The following is a 20,159-nucleotide window of genomic DNA, read 5'->3' as shown; positions in this document are numbered from 1 at the left end:
TACATATCACACACATTGGGAGATGTGTAGCGCACACTTTAGTCAAAATGGGGCTATCGGCTACATGTCGCTTTCGGTATTCGGAATAAAGGTGATATATCAAGATCACCTGTCAACGTACAGATGTAGAGAAACATAGTATAAACAGCGATCGTTCACAACATCTAAGAACCTAATTCTATTGTCTTGATCCGAAAGGGTAAGGCAGCCTCATTTGAAACAGCGCTCCACAGCGGGTAATTCATAGCCGGCTTTAAAAGGTTGAGACCGGAATCTATCAATAGAATCTCACTGGTGCTAGCCACACAACTCGAAGTTAAATAAGATAAGCTAAGAGCAACACAGGATGAGATCGCTCATTGCAAGATGGAGGCAACAGCAGCGCTAGGAGAAGTTTCCTTGCATCATGGCCGAGTTGAACTCGAGTCACGTGTAAGTTAATGATCGCTCAATTAGTTATAGACATTGAAATTGGAACTTCACGCTGCCTAAAATTCTAGTGTATCATAAATATTAAGCAAGCAGGGAAAGTATTGCCGTTCCACTGGGGGCTTATGTCTGATACGCTGCAGTTTGATGCAAAAACTGAGAGCCTGAAACCTCGATTCGAATTCGGTGCGCCGTATGAGCCAAATGTTTCCTACCATTTCAATAGTGACGTTTCGCAATTTCATTATGGAGTACGGCACCCTATGAAACCGTTCAGACTTATGCTGACAGACCACTTAGTTTCTTCCTATGGCCTCCATAAAATTATGGATCTTTACGAAACGCGACCTGCCACGCGCGAAGAGCTTTGTGAGTTTCACGCCGATGATTACGTGGAATTTCTAGCAAAGGTGTCCCCTGATAACCTTTCAAAGCTACCGCGCGGGACACTAGAAAAGTTTAATATAGGAGATGATTGCCCGATATTCCAGGGTCTTTATCAGTATTCTACGCTCTACGCGGGTGCTTCTCTTGACGCGACGCGCAAGCTCATCAACGGCCAATCTGAAATAGCTATCAACTGGTCAGGCGGGCTACACCATGCGAAGAAGAGCAGTCCCTCTGGCTTCTGCTATGTGAATGATATCGTCCTGAGCGTTTTGAACCTTTTACGCTACCACCCCCGGGTCCTGTACATTGATATTGATCTCCACCATGGAGACGGCGTCCAAGAGGCATTCTACACCACGGATCGGGTCTTCACGGTTTCGTTTCATAAGTACAACGGCGAGTTTTTTCCTGGAACTGGAAACCTCGATGAAACAGGTTGTTCGCGAGGAAAGCATTTCGCCCTAAACGTCCCTCTAGAAGATGGTATTGACGACGATTCATACATTAACTTGTTCAAAAGCATTATAGATCCATTGATAACCTCTTTCAAACCTACAGTTATTATTCAGCAATGCGGTGCAGATTCTCTAGGCCATGATCGACTAGGTTGTTTCAACCTAAACGTCAAGGCGCACGGAGAGTGCGTTAGATTTGTCAAGTCTTTCGGGATCCCAATGTTAGTATTAGGCGGCGGTGGATACACCCCAAGGAACGTTTCACGGTTGTGGACTTACGAAACGGCGCTTCTCAATGGCGTGAGTGTTCCACAGGAAATCCCCGAGGATATCCCCTTCCGTGACTGGTTTGGCCCGGACTACACTCTGCATCCGACACTAGACGATCTTTATGAAAATAAAAACTCCAAAAAGTTTCTGGAGAATGTCAGGATACGATGTCTGGAAAACATCAGGTTTCTACAAGGAGCTCCTAGTGTGCGAATGGATCAAGAAGTTATTCCTAGTCAGGACTTAAGTGCTTTGACACAAGAAGAGGAAGACGCCATCAAAGAGCTCAACGAAGAAACTGACAGATTGCGACTAGAACAAATGGAAAAAGATAGCATGAGAATAGGCGAACTCTATTAAGTTTCCCTCTACTCCGATTCAAAGGCATATAGAATTATAATAATTGTAACATTACAGGGTGTTTGGATTATTTCATGTCCTTGAAACCCATTGAGTGTTAATACTAACGAGTCCCTGTTAAGTTGACCTCGCAAAGACCATTGCGAGGCTGTCAACCAATCTTCGCAGTATTCAAAGGCTCACTTAAGTTCTCGAAGAGTTCCCGGACTTCTAATCCCAAATATTCAGCACAGTAGGTTCTCTTAAAGGTTTCGAAAAGATCTCACGTTAGTTAAATACTCACTGTATCATCCGAAAAAAAGAACAATACAATAGCAGTCGCGACGACCTACGGACAAACCAGCCTTTAGGAAGCTCAAGTATTGTCAATCGCCCTCTTTATAACAACGGTATTTTCGTCGTGGGGTTATGGATGTGGTTGATACGCTAAAGCTTATAGCGAGAATTTTGTCTTGTGTATTGGTGATAAATTTATTAACGCTCTTGTTCAGGAAACCTATGTTGCCCTGGCTGCATAATTGGCTCCTGACCTGCCCTCCTAATACTCAAAGATGCGCTTTAAGGTGGCAGAGGTGGCCACTTATTGAACGGTTAATGTGGAAGTTTTTAGTATACATTGAAACGAATTACAATCTATAGTCAAGTCAAGCTCTCTATGTACATTACTAAAGTTCGATCAAACGTCTTTCACCAGCTCAACGCCGCCGACAGCCCAAATTTCGCTTTCATCCTCATATCTATCAGAGAAAACAGTCTCCGGGTCACCGCCAGCTGCGATTCTCTCTCTCTCAACAGAAGCCAATCTTTTACCAACACGCTTAGTGTAATCGCCAATAGATCTGAGCTGTATCTCAGATCCAGCGCTGCTTTTCACAGAAGGGCCCGTGAGGCCTTTGAACCAGCTTTCAAATGAGCACATGTCCTCCTCCTCGACTAGTCTGAAAATGGCTAAGTACGCTTTCTCCGCGGCCAACTTGACAGGAATGATCGTGTCGCGTAAACAAGAAAAAACAGATGGACCTAATTGGTCATAATAAGGTTTGACGCACTCGTCAAACTTGAATCTTGCCAAAGTCCTGACAACTACTAGCGATAGTCTTCTGGAATCAAGAGAGTTGCTTGCAGGGACCAACATGTCTTTCGCGAGAACTTCGACTAAAGCTCTAATATTCTGTTCCCCAAGAGCAAAAAAGGTTTCGGATTCTCTTTTAGAAAATGGCGACTTTTTCTCATTTTCCAACAACAGCAGTTTACCAATTGCTGTGAGAGCATTGTCTGAAATGTAAGGGCTATTAGAGTTAGCTGCTACAATCAAGTAGTTCACAAGCTCTGATACCACCTCGGACTGCAAAATGTGTGCCGGAGCGTCCCTCAAGAATGAATTCAGCGTGAGAATAGCAAAGCGACCTGACTCACTAGATAGGTCGACCTGGAGAACCTTCTCGTTCAAAATATTGGCTGCTTCTTCTTTGGTCATAATTTCAGACAATGAGCCAATAAGCTTTGCATAGGCAGTCGCCAATTTGTTGTCAACAACAAGAATTTCCTCCTCGACCAAGTTAATAATGCTACTTTTTGAGTTTTCATTGAGCTTTGAACCTGCTTTCGACACAACTTCGAGCAAGGCCTTCAACATAGCTGTTTTTACCCCGCTGTCAGTAGCTTGTCTGGCACCAGCGACCAGCTCAACTACCAGTGGGTCAACTCTGGGCTGATATTCAATGAGTGAACCGAGAGCCTTTGCAGCACGCAGGCGCAAGGTCTCATTAGAAGAGTCAGACAATGACTTCACAAACGTGCGTTGCAGTTGAGGAATGAAAGGTCTTAGGAATTGTGGAATCTTGGCGAATAGGACGTTTAATGCGTACAAAATCGCAGCTTTAACGTCACTGGGGAATCTTTCACCAACCACACGAATCAAAGGCCCCGTAATCACAGTAACAAATGCCTTCAAATTAGTGGCTGGCGTTCTCTTAACAACATCGGCGATGGCCATGGCCGAGAGTTCCCGATCTTCATTTGACCCATACATGAGCCCATGTAGGAAAATAGGTAAAATGCAGCTAGGGCCCTTGGGGAGCTTGAAAACCTCGAGCTCTTCGTCACCTCTACCAACCAACTGCAAAGCCTGTTTAGCAGGCTTAACTAACTTCTCAAGCATTAGCTTGTCTTGTTTCTTGACCAGAACAGTGAGTTCATCAAAGACGCTTTGCAGGACATGAGGATTTTCGTCATCAAATAACACTACAGACTGTGATATGATCTCTGGGATGTAGATATTCATATCTAAGACAGTGTTTTTGAAGAAGTTCGCAAGACGTTGCAAAACAATGACACGCTTCTTCTTGTTTTCGTCCTTCATCAAACTTAGAATCTGCTGTAAGAGTGGGTGCATGCCCTCATCATCGGTCACAGAACTCAACACTTTATCTAGTGCGTCCTCTAATACAATATTCGTTGGATCATCTACATCATTTCGCTCCAGCGTATTGACGAGAGCATTGATGATTAGTGACAACCGCTTATACAGAGCAGAACCAGCAACTTGGGCCAAAGATCCAAGAGCCCTTGCCCTGAACGCGTCAATAGGAGGTTGCAATAAGGTAGGTATCAACACTGGGAAAATAACCTCAGACTTGGTGGACATAATTTCTTGCAGAGCCAAGAGCGCGTATTCAGAGTCCTCTGAAGACGTGAGCATGTTTAGCAGATGAGGTAGAACCTCGTCAATAGCCACTTTACCAAATACCTCTTGGAAAGCGTCGAAAGAAAGAGCTGCAGCTTCTCTAACGACAACATCGTCATCAACTAAAGTGCTGCGAATTATGTTAACAATCTCCGCCTGGTATTCAACCAGATTTTCTGGAGAAGATGATTGAGTGAGCTCGCACAAGGCGATACATACTCCCTGCTTTGAGTCCGAGCCATTGGATTCGATGAGGGAGTTTTCGAGCGTTGGTAGCAATTGAGATAGAGCGTTTCCACCAACCCGTCTTACAAGATCTCCAAGAGTCTGTGCTGCAATGTGCCGTAAAGTTGCCGATGGAGAGGCCAAATGAACCACAATTATGTTTGTCAAAGTAGGAAGGATCTCTTTAACCGTGCGTGATGTGTTAGGAACAATCGCCTTCCAAACATCAACAGTAGTAGCGCGGACAACACCAGAAGAATCAGATCTGCAAACAAATAGGGCAGACAGAACTCTATCGCGGCGATCCTGGCCCAAAACTTCGACAAGCTGCTTGGTAACTTCGTGATTGAAGTCACCCTCTTCATCGGTGAACTCGTTCTTTGAAGAAATCCCGGTAACCTGGAACAATAGGTCACTAGTCAACTGAACCGACGAAAGTCTGATTCTCTCATTCTCATCAAACATTCCTTTCTCGAGCTCAGGAAGCAACAAATCGATAGCTTTAGTGGCGTAGTTCTTGACAATGAGCTTACCTGCCTTTAATGAGGTATCTGAAATGCTCTCATCTACATCAGCTAGGCCAGCCAAAATAGGCTGGATAATCTGACTGATATAAGGAGCAAACTGAGCTCCAAAACAAACTGGTAGGAAGAGGAGTAAAGGCATGAATCCTTCTCTGACATAAGTCTTGTAGTTTGTGACCCCAGCCATAATGTTTGGCAAGAGCTCATCAAGCTTGGACAATCCCAATCCACTGATGACCTCTGCAAGCGCCTGGGCAGAGCCCAAACGGTCCCCAGCCCGCGATTCGTCGCTTAGGGTCGACATCAGACGAGGAATCAAATGTGGGAACTGCTCTTCACCCAGTCTTTCAACCAGAGCACCTAACGCGCGTGCTGCAGTTGCCCTTGTGTTAGGCACTGGGTCAACCATAGCAAGTTCAACCTCATCTATCAGCTGCTGTAGGTAAGGGACCAAATCGTTGGAGTCGACCAAAATCGCCATATTTCCCACGATCTTACACGATTTTCTCTTGGTGTTCGCAGATCTTTCACGCATACCTCGGTGAATAACATGGATAATAAGAGCAAGTGACGGGCCGTCAATGTAGTGAACAAACTGCGTCTGGATCAGTGCGTCTAAAGCTTCTTCTGTGTGCTTTGTTGGGTCACTAATAGCCTTGATTAAAGTCGGAACCAACTTTTGAATTTCTGGGTTTCTGATAACTTCGCCGAAGCGGTTTAAAGACTGATCTGCGGCCTTACGAACTTCTTTGTGAGAATCGTTCAAAACCGCCACAATTTCTGGGACAATGTTGGACAAAGAAGCCGATAATTGAGTTGGATCTAGGTAAGCCATGTTACCCAGTAACTCGACAGAGCCTCTCTTGGTTCGCCATGAAATATCGTCCAGATTGTTAACAGCCACGGGAATGAGTTTCTTAACACCAAAACCGGTCGTGTTCGCCATGATGGCCTTTGTAGCATTGGCAGTTGCTTCACGCACTTCTGGAACTGAGTCGCCAAGGTTTTTCAAAATATTAGGAAGAACTTCGATAACATAAGGCTCGAAAAATTTATTCAAAACCTTCGAGAGGCATTCGAAAGCAAAAGCCACTGACTCTCTCCTGACAGGGTCCTTTTTGTCTTCGGAAGCGTCAACAAGGTTGCGGATAATGTCAAATTGGGACAAGGCACCGATGCCAAAGCCCTTAACCAAACCAGCTAGACCCCATGCTGCTCCTCGCCTTGATGTCATCGTTTCCCTCGAGTTCAATAGCTTTTGGACTGTATCTTCGATGTAGCCTTCGACCTGAGAACCAAGCAATTTGACCAGGGGTGATATGCAAGCTGAAACAGCCTGCTGAACCGCCTCTGATGGAGTATTAAGAGTGTTTAGTAAACGCTCCAAAATGACCACTACACGGGAATCTTCAGCTGGCAAATGTCTGGCTAGGGTACCATACAAAATAATGACATTCTCTTTAGTTGCCACATCATTGTTTTCAGCAAGTTCTCTCTCAAAAACGGGTATTAGTTTTTCGACGTTACGGATGCCATGATGAGCTATTATTTCGATACCTGCCTCCTTCAACTCTTGCCTAACCAATAGTTCACGGTCTCCAAGCGCTCCGCTGTTCACCAAGAACTCAACAAACTTGACCGCGCATTCACTGTCCTCCGGATAAAAAGTAGAAAACTCTTTAAACGCAATTGCTGCTGTGCTTCTCTCCTCCCAGTGGTCTTTCTGAGCTTCTGAGCTCATCACAACTAGACCATATTCATCAACTATAGGATCCGGTACACGAGCTTTCGAGGAGTAGAAGTCCATAAGCACGCCGAGGTATTTTTCAAAGAAGCCTTCAGATTTTGCAGTGAGGATTCGCAAAGCGTTTGCGTATGCTCTAGCGACAAATAGCCGCAAGCCGCTATCAGTTTGAGCAAAAAAGTTAAGAAGGGATATCATCAATTCTTCATTAACTTCAAACTTGTTAAATTGCCAAATGAATGAGGCAGTGTCACGGTTTGACTCGCTAGCATCTTGCATTAAAATGAAAATCTGCGGTGAAAATTTCATGTAAGGACTGAGTTCAAATTCGTCGTCGATAGCCTCAAGAATTGTAGCCCGGACAAACTCACTAGGAGACATCAAGGTACCGAGTATCAGCTCTAAGTCCTCCGCGTTTGGTGAGATCGAAATGTTTTGACACAAAGCTAGGAAGCACTCTTTAGATGATCTTGCCTTTGATGGTACGGAAAGTAGCGACAACAGCACTTCTAATATATGCTCTCTTGGAATAGCGGGATCGCTAAAAGACTCGGCATGACTAGAAATGATTTCCATTGCAAGCAGAAGATGTTCTTCCTCTTTGTCTTCCTCAATGAATTCGCTCTTGACAAGCGGCTTACTCGCGTTTTTTAGAGAGACATTCTTACCGTCTTCTAGGACCTTGGAAAGCAAGGGAAGTAGAAACGTCAAAGTTAGAGACTCGAACCGTTTTTTGTTAGCAGCAAATTTGATCCGAAACAACACCCTTGAAATAAGATCTAATAACGGCTCCTGAGTCAAATTCTCTGGAATGGCATGAACACCATAACTTCTGAGGGTTGCAACCGCAGTAAAGTACCTGATGTTTCCTAATCTTTCAGAGATGACATTTGACAGATCAAGGAATGTCTCAACGCCATCGCCTGGGAGTAACTCAGTAAAAACTTCTTGACGCAACGCACTTAAAAGACGGGAGACGGCCACCGAGAACCATGTATCAGTGCCGTTATCCACAAGGCGGGCTCCATGAACCAATTCTTGAACCAGTAAGCAGCTCCTTCTAAGTTCAGAGACAATCTTGTTAACGTTCTTGCGAACGCTGGATTCTTTAGAAAGCTGCGCATCCACTAGCTCCTTCTCCTCCTTAGATAATTTTCGAGAAGGAGCGTTTTTCTTTGCTTGTTTCTTTCTTATGTCCTCTTCCCACTTTAGAGTTTCATAGTCTTTAGAGTTTTTATCCTCTAACTTTTTGTCCTTTTTGTCAAGCACATTGACAACAAGCTGGCCCTCGGCGCCTCTCCAAATTTTGATTTGCGAGTCGTCGATATGTGACAGTCTATTGTTGTCAAAGTCTCGCTCGAAAATACCCACTAGTAGTGGCGCAGTGGCTGAAGAGTTGATAAAGGCAGCGTAAGACAGTGACTTTACTGTTGCTTTTTCGAGTGGGGATAAGGCAATATGTTCGCCACCCAAGTATGTTTCAAACTTCTCAACAATCTTATCAGCAAATTTTAGAACGAGGTGGTTGGGATCTAATTGAGCTTGCATGACCAACCCAGCCCATCCGTTTTTGAGCTTGAAACCTGGGTGCTGGGCGAGCACTAGTAGGTCTACCAGAATTCCCTCGAGAGCAGCTTTATCATCTATGGTGCACGCTAGTACGTTAAAAACGGGAGTTGAGTAACGGATCGAGACGCCATTTTTTCCTGAAGCGAAACCTTGCCGCGTTTCTTCTTCTAGTGACTTAATCACATCCAGGCCAACCATTAGTGGATGTCTTTCATAAGCTCTGGACAGCAAACTCAGTGCGGCTTTGCGATCTTCGGCAGCCAGATTGGCTGATGTTGTAGCCACTAACCAGGCGTCTCCCAAGGAATGAGATTTTTGGTGGATGTCGTCTATTAAAGAGTGCAATTCGGTTGAAAGGGTATTCTTTTCTGTTTCGTGAGCGCGGTCGACACAAACAAAGCAACTCAAGATGCTTCTCGCTGGATGTTTAAAAGGAGACATCAGAATGTCTCTCATGAAATCCAAGATCATTGGCAGGAACTCGTGTATAGCATCCTCCCAGCTTGCATCGATAACCTCTACCAATGACACAACCCATAACCTTCTGACCTGCTGCTTTTTGTCATTCAGACCAGCTTTTATAACGGCATAGCCTTCTTTTGTAGAAGATCCCATTTTCGAGTAATGTGCAAAATAAGCTTTAAGCATGGGCTCCAATGCAGCCTCGTTGGACTCTTTGCTAACATACGGGGTTAGCCCCTTTACGATGTCTGAAACAGCCTCAGGAAAGAAGGGTGGTGTCACCAATAACAAGCGTGAGACGACTGTTTTGTAATCTGTATTCAGATTTGACTTGAGATTTTTGAAAAGTTCGTTTACAAATTTACGCAAACTCTCGGGGTTGCAGGTTTCTGGGCGCAACATACGCAGTAATGTTAGCATGGATTCTAGGGCGGCTTTTCTCACTGAATCTTTGCTGCTCTTCAATGAAGAGAATGACTGACTCATTAGCTTTGACTCGGTGAAAATGGAGCATAGATCGATTTTTTGAGAGTCGATACAAATGTAAAGCTCATTGGCTAAAGTCAGGCCAGCCTCCGCTGACCTAAGGATACATTTCTCCAGGCTTGGTAGGATGTAGGTCTTAAATAGATCTGATGTGACATACTCCTGAGCAAAAGGGGCAAAAAATGTCTCAATACAGAAGGGCGAAGGAGGTTCTTTGCCCAGTAAAGCTTCTTTCCCCACGTATTCACAGAAAGGCACAACGAAATCGACTTCTAATGCGGCGTGGTGAGCAGGCTGTGAAGGTAAAAGCTGTAACACTGCTTTAACTAGTGATCCCATCACAATTATTAAACCAGCTGGAGGCAACTTAGAAACGGTAGAGAGTAAAGTGCCATTGACGATTGTGTCAACAGAGACGCCCTTGCCATGTCTCAAACAAAACGCCAACGTCTTATTCAGCGACTGCAAGATGCTTTGGCGTATTCTTTTCCGGTGTTGATTCTGACTCAATTTAGAGCGCTTGGTATCTTCATGGCCATCTAATGCTATCTCAATGCAGTAGACAACTAAGCACAGCGTTGGTAACAATTTCGCTGAATCGACTGTAAAGTCTGCAGAGTGGCAAGCTGCAAACTTCAAAAATGCATTGGTCCAGTCCAAAAGATTCAGGTAGTCGGAAATAGCTTTGGTGCCCAGGCTTTTTTTTAGCGTATTGAAAATGAAAGTGTTCGAGCTCTCAAGTAGTGCTGGCCTCCTTAAGAACAAGTCCTCGAAAATTGAGGTAATGAGTCTCCCTGACTTCTGGTCCCTAATATACACATAGCTTTCCAAAAGGGTATTTGCAATTTCTTGAATTACTGGTTCTCCGAGCTCCTGGCCCTGGTCCTGGAGGATCAAGTGTACTTCTTCAAGCACAGGGACTCTTGCATTTAAAGAAGACTCTCGACAACTTTTCTCAAGTATGGGGCCAACTCCCTCCAGAGAATCTTTGAACAAGTTCATTAACCTTATGCTTCTTCTGCAATTGGCGCTATTGAGAGCAGGTAAGACTTTGAATAGCTAAGGTTGTCTGATATACGGGTCCTTCTCGACGTCTAAGATTTATAACTGCATACAAAAAATTTTTCACGAACCAGAAATTAAGTATATAAGGAAAAGAATATCAGGACTTCATGAATTGCGCGCTTCATTTTATTTAGAGCCCTATCAACTATAACAGTCGATGAGGATAGGTTTAAAGTTCAGAAAAATTCCAATAGTTACCCTTTCAAAGATTTCTGCATTTATGCAGAGGTGTTTTGGAGTGGGTCGATGAGGAATGCGCTGCGGCCCTTTCACCACCTTCGTAGCGGCGCTTAATAGACTACTGAGGCTGTTTCGGCATTTCGTAGCTAATTGTTGTATTTCCGGTTCGTATATGCTGGTTCAAATATTGGTTAAGGCTTGGTTTACCACTCTGGTTTCGTAGAAGACAAACAAAAATTTTCCTTGAGTTCCGTAGTTGTTAAGGGCAGCTAGCTGCCTTCTCTGGTCTTGGGCTGCTTAGAGCCCGCGGATTGTCTGCTTCTGCTATCTAAATCTCTTGTTCACCAACTCCTAAATACTGTTCCAGCAGTTATATTTCAGTAAATACTTGAAAAAAAATACTCCTCGCAATCTATATATCGCTTGAACTTGAATTTTAGGGCCATCAGGCCCTTAACGGTATATCACTGGCGGCTCTAGCGGGAATATGTTGTTAGTGACCACCGCTCTCTTAGGCTCGTTTGCCTAAAAAATGCACTGTGCATTCATTTTCTTTTCCCGAAGAAAGGAATGCCCCCCATAGCGCTTAAATTGTTGCTCGACGACTCCTTCTTCGGTTTGCTAGGAGTAGGAGCAAATGAACCACTCATGAACAAAGCTGCTCCTGTTAAACCGCTCCCCGCTAGATGCGAGTTAACCTTCTTTATTCTGGCCTGTTTCGAAGAAGCCTTGGAATTTTTCGTATTTATTGAAGCGGTGTCGCTCTTGTCCGCCAGGTTCGGATCTGATACGGTAAACCGACTTGCAACTTCCGTGTTAGGATTCCGGGCGTTTGACTCTGGGGTGCCTGGCTTTGAAATTTTTTTAGCCAGACTAATATTGGAGGTGGTCTTAGTTATTTTGTCCACGGAGGTAGTGGGAGTTAACGTTGGAGCACCATCTGATTTAAGCCCGGGTCCTGGGCTTCGCGGTGTTGTATCAGTGGGAGTCTCGGCTCTTCGGAACTCCTCGCTCAAACTCGCAAACTCATGATCGAGCTGCTGCTTCAAAGATTTCAAAGCTTTTGAGAGTTTGATGACGCTGATGCATCGAACAATAAGGCGAACATCGTGTACTAATGATGCTGTCTCATGAATTAACTCAATAACGTAATCAACCGGAGGAAGGGCATTAGGCGAAGCCATGTTATCCAGTGTCAACGTATCCACATTACGTGGTGAATTGTCTGTTTTAAAGTACTTCTCGCCCTGCTTAAAGTAGGGAATAACGTTTTTCAGAGACGAGTTTCGAGAGTCGCTTAGTTTTGATAGAGGGTCAATTGACTTTTCAGAGTCCCTTCTTCGCAGTTTTTTCTCTATTTTCGAAGTTGAAGCCAGCCCGAAACCTGCGCTTATGTCTCCCGACTCGGAGCTTGATGTAGAGTCTTCTAGAGTCTTGTTGTTTTCGCCCTGCTTCATATTATATTCAGGCTCTTTCTCGGCCTCGCCCTCGCAGCCACCAGTTGGCGATTTAATTCCGGCAACCTGGTTTGAAAGGGCGCTTGATTCATTTTGAGACATGTTACTGAGCTTCATCTGTTCAATTTTCTCGGCTTTATTCTCTTGATTCGTTTTTTCGGTTCTCTCCAAGGTGACAGTTTTTGTGCCATTGACACCTTCAAGGTTTACTCTCTCGGGTTGGTCAGCGGTAACATCTTTGCTTAGACTTGATTTCTTATGAGGTTGAGAAATGTTCGGCTGGGCTCCTTTGAAAGGAGACAGAGCCAAATTGGGCGGGAGCCCGACCGAACCTACAGAATTGTGACTGCCACGGGGACCACCCGCAAACAAAATCGGAACATTTAGAGATGTACCATCCTTCCCTTCACGGGAAGTTATTTTTTCCCCACTTTCAGAGCTACTTGTTGATCCCAGCCTTGTCAAGTCTCTTAAAAGATGTGTATTGAAATGACCGTTATCAATAGAACGCAAAGAGTCCTCGATGTCAAGGATTTCCTGATATACGAAATTTTCCTTCAGTTGCTTGACGGTTTCTTCATTTCCTTCATGTTTTGCTAAGAAACTGGAGACAAAAACGTGTCTCATAGCTTCGGCTGTTGTCAGTAAGCTTTCCCCTTTCCTCCCTAAAATAGAGTAAAATACCTCAGACATGAGGTCATAAAGAAGGGGTATTTCATAAAGTTTGGCCATTACTAGCAAGTTAAGGGCAACAGGTGAAAGAAGCCACTTGCCGTTGACTTGGCCTGTATAAAAAAATTCCGTGAAAGACCTTATAGTTGATGTAGGCCATGGCATGTAAAGCGACCTCGGTAGAAGCAAAGGCTCTAACTCGTTCGTTATAGTGCCTGTAACACTGCAATTGCTATCTGCGGTCGAAAAGTACGAGGGGCGACCCCCTTCGACATGAACTGATGTGTTTCCATAGCTATCCTCTCTAGACGCTTTCGGGCACCTAGTGGCTGTGTATCTTTGAGAGACATTTCCAAAGTTTCCTTCAAGCTCAACATCGATGAGATTGTCTTCTAGTAATTGTCTATCCATAGAACGCTTGTGTATGGAGTGGGGATCTGGCTCATATAAGGGACCACTTTCTAGACCAGAATTTCCCTGAACTCCGATAATAGATTGCGACACGGATGAAGCCAGTCCAGGACGAAGCAGCTCGTGGTACAAGGATGACCTTCTCGATGAAAATGGGCTATTTTTTGCGGAAGGTGGGCAATTCGAAATCTCGAGGTGCGACTGAGGCGGAATGGGTACAGGTTCCATCGGCATCGGCTGTGGTGGCGGTATCTGCGATCCCACAGAATTGAAGGTCGAGTTTGTTGTCCCACTGTCTTGAGACATGTGACGGTACGCAGGGTTCCCCATTCTATCAGAGGTGGAGCTAACATATGATATTGAGCTGTTCTGTGAAGTAACAGAAGCCTTCCGTGAGCAAAACGGGCTTTGGGATTGTTGAAGAATGCCTGGGATTGCAAATCTCTCATCACTGTTAAAAACCGCAGGGTGAGATGCTCTACGTGAATTTTGGCCGCCCACATCGAATAGAAGTGACGTGGACGCCGACGATCTTCTGCGATTATATTGCCCTAAATGCCTATCTCCGCCGTCGCTGCGCCCTGAATCAAGCATGCTAGCATGCGGAACCAAAGTCGAGAAGGTTGTGTTACTGGCCTCCTGGAAGGGCAATCGAAAAACCATGCCACCGGAAGAGCTGGTGGTCTTGTTAGAGTTTTGTGAAGTTTGAGAATCAGCTTTAACTGTATCTTGGGCATCCTTTGAGTACTGAGAAAGCGTATTTGCCGAACATATCGCTGAGCTGTCGGATTTTGAATGATGCATTGCAGGCGCATTTCTAGAATCAGCAGTTCCGTTATCATTTTTTTCAGCCTTATCGTTCTGAGAGGACTTGTTAGCAAAGAACAAGGGACTAGATTTTCTCGATACCAGAGGGTAAAGCGGCTGGCTGACCTGAACTTGCTCAGTCTTGCTATTTCCAGCATCGAACGACCCATTTAAAGAGGTACCTGGAGCGTCCTTTGACCCAGTGCTGCCAAAATGTTGTGTCGTTGGCGTTGAAACGTTATGATGAGACGAATCGTAGGAAAGTTTCGCAAACTCATTGTGGCGGTTCTGGTTTTCGAAATCTTTGATAGCTTTCACGTAGCCCTGACTTAGCACCTCGTCGAAATATCTGCCCCACCTTTTCCTCAGCAAATACATCGGTACCCTGACAGAATCTCCATCTTCCGTGACAATCTCAAAATCTGATAAGTGCTGTCCATAAAATTCAAGTGAGTCTTTTCCTAGAGCCATAGCATGAGAAGGAAAAACAGACCCGATTGTTGTGATTTCTAGGGGTGGCGCAGAATAACGAGAGTATCCTTCAAATCCTTCATGACCTAGAGTCAGTTGTTCAGAGCTTGCTGCACTTTTGCCTCGTGTCCCCTGAGCGTAGTGCATCGCTTTGTGGAAGACATTGATCATGGGCAAGGCTATGCATAGCAAGGTATCAAACTTTTGCACGCTTGGTAGATGGTTCCCTTTTCCTCTGGTTCCTAGAAACACCACTTTGTGATGTGAATGCCACACGAAGAGTTGCCAGAGCCTAGGAGTGGCGCCAGATGGGTCATCGCTCATGGTATTAATTTCGGTCCATTTCCCAGTTGGGATGTTATAAGTAAAGCAGCGGAAATTCTCCGGTTGCACATCTGGGTGGAATCCTGAAAGTATGATATTGTATCCAAAGTAGTCACCAGAAGCATGCTGTAAGTTAAAAGGCACTTCAAAGCTTTGTTTCTCACTTGAGCTATAGCCTTGAAAAGACATCATTCTTTGGCCTCTTGAGCCAGGAACCAATGGCTGTGCTACAAAGGGGTTCACAATATCACCAGAGCCGTCGTCGCTGGGGTTATACATCGCAATGGAAGGCTCATCAGAAATTTGGTCTCTGAGGAGCAATGAAAAGCCTGAATTTTTTACCAGATGAGTGTTTTGTCCGTTGATGTTGGTGATAATTTCTGGCCTGTTGCCGTGGTCAGGTTCATCATCAGCGAACTCCCACCTTTGCTGTGTTAAGTTGAAACAGTCCACAACATGAACGGGACGATCAAATTTATTGAGGCCGCCCACAATGTAGATCCGTGTATCCTCGCTTTCGTCATTGCCTGGCACAAGGTGCATGCTATGATTGAAGCGGCGAGTGATCGATGGATCGCTGCTAAGTCGCAACCACGTCTTCGTCTCGAGATCCAGGGACCACAGCTCGTTAGATGCAATAAGTTCATAGTCAGACTGTGAAGAAACCACAAGACCCCCAAATATGTAAAGGTGACCGTCATGGTGGCATATGGAGTGGAAAACCCGTTCCCTCATTACCGCACTTTTGTTATTCTCTGAGCCTTCGACTATGGGTGATGTGCCTTCTTCAGTAATCACTCGTTCCCAGGTCCTGGAAATCAAATCCAGGAAAAACGTTTCTGTACTAATCCATTCACTCAGGTTCTGAAAGCTGTCCGGGGACTTGCTTTCGCGACTGAAATACAGTATTAGTTCTTTCTGAATTGATATCGAGTTCACTTCCGCCAAGTCTAGCGGTATTGTGAATCCGCCATTTACGAAAATAGCTGATCTTGCTAAGACCACAGCAGAACCGGTTCTGCAACTTAGAGTACGAGCTTTTTTCTCACATTCCGAAAGAGAAACTTGCGACTGCGGATCAAGTTCTGGTAGCTTGAGTGTGTGGCTTGTGACTGGTGATGGTAATAGAGGAGACATGCTTGTCTCAAACTCCTAGAAGTTAGAAATCACTTCTCTAATCCGTCCAGCTCGCGCTTAGGATTGCAAATGTAAAATACGAGTCAATATTTTAAGGATCGCGTTTGTAACTAAGCTACTTTAAGCACTGTGTACGGATATATATCTTAGCAGCGTTGAATGGCAGAATCCTCACCCTGACCTCGAGCCAGTAGCGTACGATTGGGTCGGTAGTAGGTTCTTAGGAACGATGTAAGCCGACGCACTCGAGGGGCGACGTCCAAGTGCAGTGAATGGTCTCTCACGTGACCATGCATGCCCAACCAAGGGTCAGCTGGAGAAGCAGCAGAGGGAAACGTTCAGTGCGCCCGCTGGCAGCTGTGGCCTTGAAAGACGAGCGGCATGCCCAAAAAGAGCAGGTCACGAATGAAAAAAGCCGCAAAAGGACCAGGACGCGGACCTTCCACGCGTGGTTAGGAATCGCAGCAGTCGCGAGTGGAAAAAGCACGGCGCTCAGCACCGCGTTCAAAACTTGAGGAAACAGGCAGTATCCTGCAGAGGACACGTAGGTCAGGACAGGCCCGTTGGACACCGATTCAGAACGCGTGACGGTCAAATGAATTGCCATGGCGATAATTGCCGCCCAGGAAAGAATGAAAGACCCGGAAAAGCGGTCAGAGGTCCGGGAAAGGGCCACTGCGTACAGGATCGTAAATACGAGTGGCGCCCAGAGGTCTGTGCAATTGTTGCCCACGATAGCAGCGGGGTCTGAAATTTCTGAAGTATCGGCGTTGCGCCCCGGGAGCGGGAAGTGCGGGTAGACCACTTGTTTGAGCCGTGTGTTAATCTGCAGCACGTCCCGTTTCAGTGTCTGGAACACGGGCTCGTCCAGCGTCCCGCGAGTGCTTTCGCCTGCCCTGGCGTTAAGGTCTATGTTGTAACCGTCGAGATTAGGGGAGGCATTGCTTTCAGGCCAGAACGGCGACTGAGAACGGTCGTTCTCGATTAAATCAGGCTCGACTAGATCCGACATGCAATTGCACCACGACTGGCAAAAAGGTTTGTTCTTTGCACATCAGAAGGAAGGCAACAAGTTTTTTAATCCTCTGCAAGCATTGCCTGCTCAGAGATTGTTCACGCATGTTCGTTCATCACGAGTGCTTTAGAAATACCTTCTGATATTAGAGCATCTCCCCAGAAGATTCGAACGCGCGTCGCGCACAGGAACCGACAGTTCTGGAGCTGGATACACAGTCGCCCAACTGGGCGACGAAGGGTCGTAAACCGACTAAAACGGAGGGGACTTAGAGGCACATACGCTGCAACGTGTAGCAGGTGGTTGGCCTCGGAAAGCTGCATGACCATTCCGCTGGCCCCATATAGTAGCGCGATTGAAAAGCGAGATATGCAGATGAACAAATATCGCTGACAGTTCCTCGCAGAAGCGGTATCGGCTATGCGGGCGTGTCCAAGGCGAAAGAGGCCTGCGTGCTATTTCGTATATAATGAGACATCACTCTTCTCCGAATTTGGGCGCGCTGGTCCGACAGACACGCAACAAGCGCCTGACTTTGCGTCCCCAGCGGCTTTGATGCCGCACTTGTGGGAATAGTACTCTCTACCTGTCTCAAGACTTTCATCGACGCGGGTCGGTGCGATGGGATGAGGCAAAGGGACGTGGTCACGTGACCCCGACATCCTCAACCAGGAATTGCCAAACGAGAAATCCGTAGCAGCTGACATCTCTCAGGTGCGTCAAGATGAGCGCCGCAGTTGCCAGCGTTTGATAGGCTGCCTCCTCCAGACCAACTATTCAGTTTAGCCGCACTTTAGGGCTCCATTAGCGGCGGGTTTTACGTGTAGCCGGTTTTCTGCCTGTTTTTGTATTCTATAGTTTTAGGCGGGGAAATCTGGTCTAACTTTTTTTCATCGCAGAAGTGTCAGAAACATCGGGTAAACCTCCCATGGTATATGATGGGCTTCAGAAAAAATTTGAAAATTGGAAAATAACGTTGTTGATATTTTAGTATCCTCCTTTTCAAAAAAAAGCGAAACTAAAGCGAAACATAAGATGGAAACGCCGGCTGTGGATCTAGATAATATCATCGATCGGTTGCTGGAAGTGAGAGGATCGAAGCCAGGCCAGCAGGTTGACCTGGAGGAGCACGAGATCCGGTTTCTGTGCTCGAAAGCAAGATCGATTTTCATCAAGCAGCCGATCCTGCTAGAGCTAGAGGCGCCTATTAAGGTATGTTAGAATTTAAATCAGACAAAGAAGTCTGGGAGGCTATGCTTGGGACCAGCCCAGGCACTGAGCGTGAGCGAGCAGAATGTTTTTATACGGTGTGTTTCAAGGATTGCACACGCACTTTGCACGGGAAACGAGGACATTTTACGATGATGAGTTCGAGGCGGATGAGGGCGCACAAGAGCTGCTGGGAACCTGCTTTGGGCTTGGGACCTGGCGCCCTGCGCGCTCGAAATGCTCGCGTTGTCAAGTTTATCCCCCCTTTCCCACCGTGCGATGGATATGCTTTATTTTTTTTGCCACCGAAAACGGTAAGAATGGGACATGAGGCCTTTGAGTCACTTGGTACGCGGATTTTTCTGCAATTGCCGCAGCTGCCGCGGCACACGCTCCTGAGCGTGCTTCAACTCCCTGGTCGCGTGTGCGCAGTACCACTGTTTCTATTCCCGTCTTTGGATTCCTCCGGTCTTCCCTTCAAACATCCCTCATTTACTGAGTACTAACCTATTTTTTGCAGATTTGTGGTGACATTCACGGCCAGTACTACGACCTACTGCGTCTGTTCGAGTACGGCGGCTTTCCCCCAGAGAGTAACTACCTCTTCCTGGGCGACTACGTGGATCGTGGTAAGCAGTCGCTGGAGACTATCTGTCTATTGCTAGCATACAAAATCAAATACCCGGAAAACTTCTTCATTCTGAGAGGCAATCACGAGTGCGCGTCCATTAATCGTATTTACGGGTTCTATGATGAGTGTAAGCGTCGCTACAACATCAAGCTTTGGAAAACCTTCACAGACTGCTTCAATTGTCTGCCTATTGCGGCCATAATTGACGAAAAAATCTTTTGCATGCACGGTGGGTTGTCGCCCGACCTCAACACTATGGAACAAATCAGACGCGTCATGCGGCCAACCGATATCCCAGATGTGGGGCTGCTATGTGACCTGTTGTGGTCCGATCCAGACAAGGATATTGTCGGGTGGTCCGAGAACGATCGTGGTGTATCGTTCACGTTCGGGCCCGACGTCGTCAGTCGCTTCCTACAAAAACAAGACATGGAGCTTATCTGCAGAGCGCACCAGGTGGTGGAGGACGGTTACGAGTTTTTCAGCAAACGTCAGTTGGTGACCCTTTTCAGTGCTCCAAACTACTGTGGCGAGTTCGACAATGCTGGTGCAATGATGAGCGTGGACGAGAGCTTATTGTGCTCCTTCCAGATTTTGAAGCCAGCGCAAAAGACTTTGCCAAGACCCCAGGGCAAGAAGAAAAAATGAGCGTGTTGTTTAATTAGGTGAGAGTGGCCGCTTTCCACGCATCCCTTTTCCACCCGTGTCGATGAGATATTTTCAATGTTGACCATTAGTCCGCCCACACTACCCCAATCCTACTTCCACACACCAAACCCTTCCTCATATTTTCCGTCTCTTACAAATTTTTTTACACTATAATCCCATCCATTTTTCACATCCTGGCGTGTGATTCTTCTGTCCTACAGCACAACTTTTCACCCTCCCTCCCTCCGCAATCCATCTTCGGCGTCAGGTTCCTTTTTCCTTACCTACTTCACCTTTAACCATCTTGTCCCCACTGACTCATGTGCATACGGTGTGGTGGGTAATGTTTACCATTGAAAATGGTTCTTCTTACTGAATCCCAGACTCTTAAAGTGCTCAGAGCGATGCTGGCGGTGTGCGAAAAGTAGCGCTGACTAAATTTGGAGAATGCAAAAGGCCAATTGAGTGCAAAAATTTGAGACAGAGTTATGATGAATACACTTCCAATCCGAAAACTATGCCACTCAAAAAA

The 20,159-nt window shown here is 45.9% G+C and overlaps 5 protein-coding genes and 2 non-coding genes across 7 annotated transcripts; 3 read left to right on the top strand and 4 right to left on the bottom strand.

Annotated features, from left to right (window-relative positions):
- Window positions 1–554: 554 nt before the first annotated feature.
- Window positions 555–1,904, top strand: HOS2 (histone deacetylase HOS2; the record flags this gene model as incomplete). Its single annotated transcript, XM_002553714.1, has 1 exon — window positions 555–1,904. The coding sequence occupies one exon, from the start codon at window positions 555–557 to the stop codon at window positions 1,902–1,904; it is 1,350 nt and encodes a 449-aa protein (XP_002553760.1).
- Window positions 1,905–2,580: 676 nt separating this feature from the next.
- Window positions 2,581–10,602, bottom strand: GCN1 (Gcn1p; the record flags this gene model as incomplete). The annotated part of the gene is made up of 1 exon (XM_002553713.1): window positions 2,581–10,602. The coding sequence occupies one exon, from the start codon at window positions 10,600–10,602 to the stop codon at window positions 2,581–2,583; it is 8,022 nt and encodes a 2,673-aa protein (XP_002553759.1).
- Window positions 10,603–10,814: 212 nt separating this feature from the next.
- Window positions 10,815–10,977, top strand: SNR4. Its single transcript, XR_002432197.1, has one exon. It is a non-coding gene; the product is annotated as a snR4 (small nucleolar RNA).
- A 413-nt stretch (window positions 10,978–11,390) lies between these two features.
- On the bottom strand, window positions 11,391–16,124 carry KLTH0E06380g (KLTH0E06380p; the record flags this gene model as incomplete). The annotated part of the gene is made up of 1 exon (XM_002553712.1): window positions 11,391–16,124. The coding sequence occupies one exon, from the start codon at window positions 16,122–16,124 to the stop codon at window positions 11,391–11,393; it is 4,734 nt and encodes a 1,577-aa protein (XP_002553758.1).
- Window positions 16,125–16,404: 280 nt separating this feature from the next.
- YIP4 (Yip4p) lies at window positions 16,405–17,136 on the bottom strand (the record flags this gene model as incomplete). The annotated part of the gene is made up of 1 exon (XM_002553711.1): window positions 16,405–17,136. The coding sequence occupies one exon, from the start codon at window positions 17,134–17,136 to the stop codon at window positions 16,405–16,407; it is 732 nt and encodes a 243-aa protein (XP_002553757.1).
- Window positions 17,137–17,156: 20 nt separating this feature from the next.
- On the bottom strand, window positions 17,157–17,263 carry SNR52. Its single transcript, XR_002432196.1, has one exon. It is a non-coding gene; the product is annotated as a snR52 (small nucleolar RNA).
- A 911-nt stretch (window positions 17,264–18,174) lies between these two features.
- On the top strand, window positions 18,175–19,627 carry GLC7 (type 1 serine/threonine-protein phosphatase catalytic subunit GLC7; the record flags this gene model as incomplete). The annotated part of the gene is made up of 2 exons (XM_002553710.1): window positions 18,175–18,351; window positions 18,869–19,627. The coding sequence occupies 2 exons, from the start codon at window positions 18,175–18,177 to the stop codon at window positions 19,625–19,627; spliced, it is 936 nt and encodes a 311-aa protein (XP_002553756.1).
- Between the last annotated feature and the right edge of the window lie 532 nt (window positions 19,628–20,159).

This window comes from Lachancea thermotolerans (assembly GCF_000142805.1).
Source record: "Lachancea thermotolerans CBS 6340 chromosome E complete sequence".
NCBI classification, from domain to species: domain Eukaryota; kingdom Fungi; phylum Ascomycota; class Saccharomycetes; order Saccharomycetales; family Saccharomycetaceae; genus Lachancea; species Lachancea thermotolerans.
The sequence above is the reverse complement of the archived record's forward strand: the minus strand, read 5'-3'. Positions and strand labels throughout refer to the sequence as shown.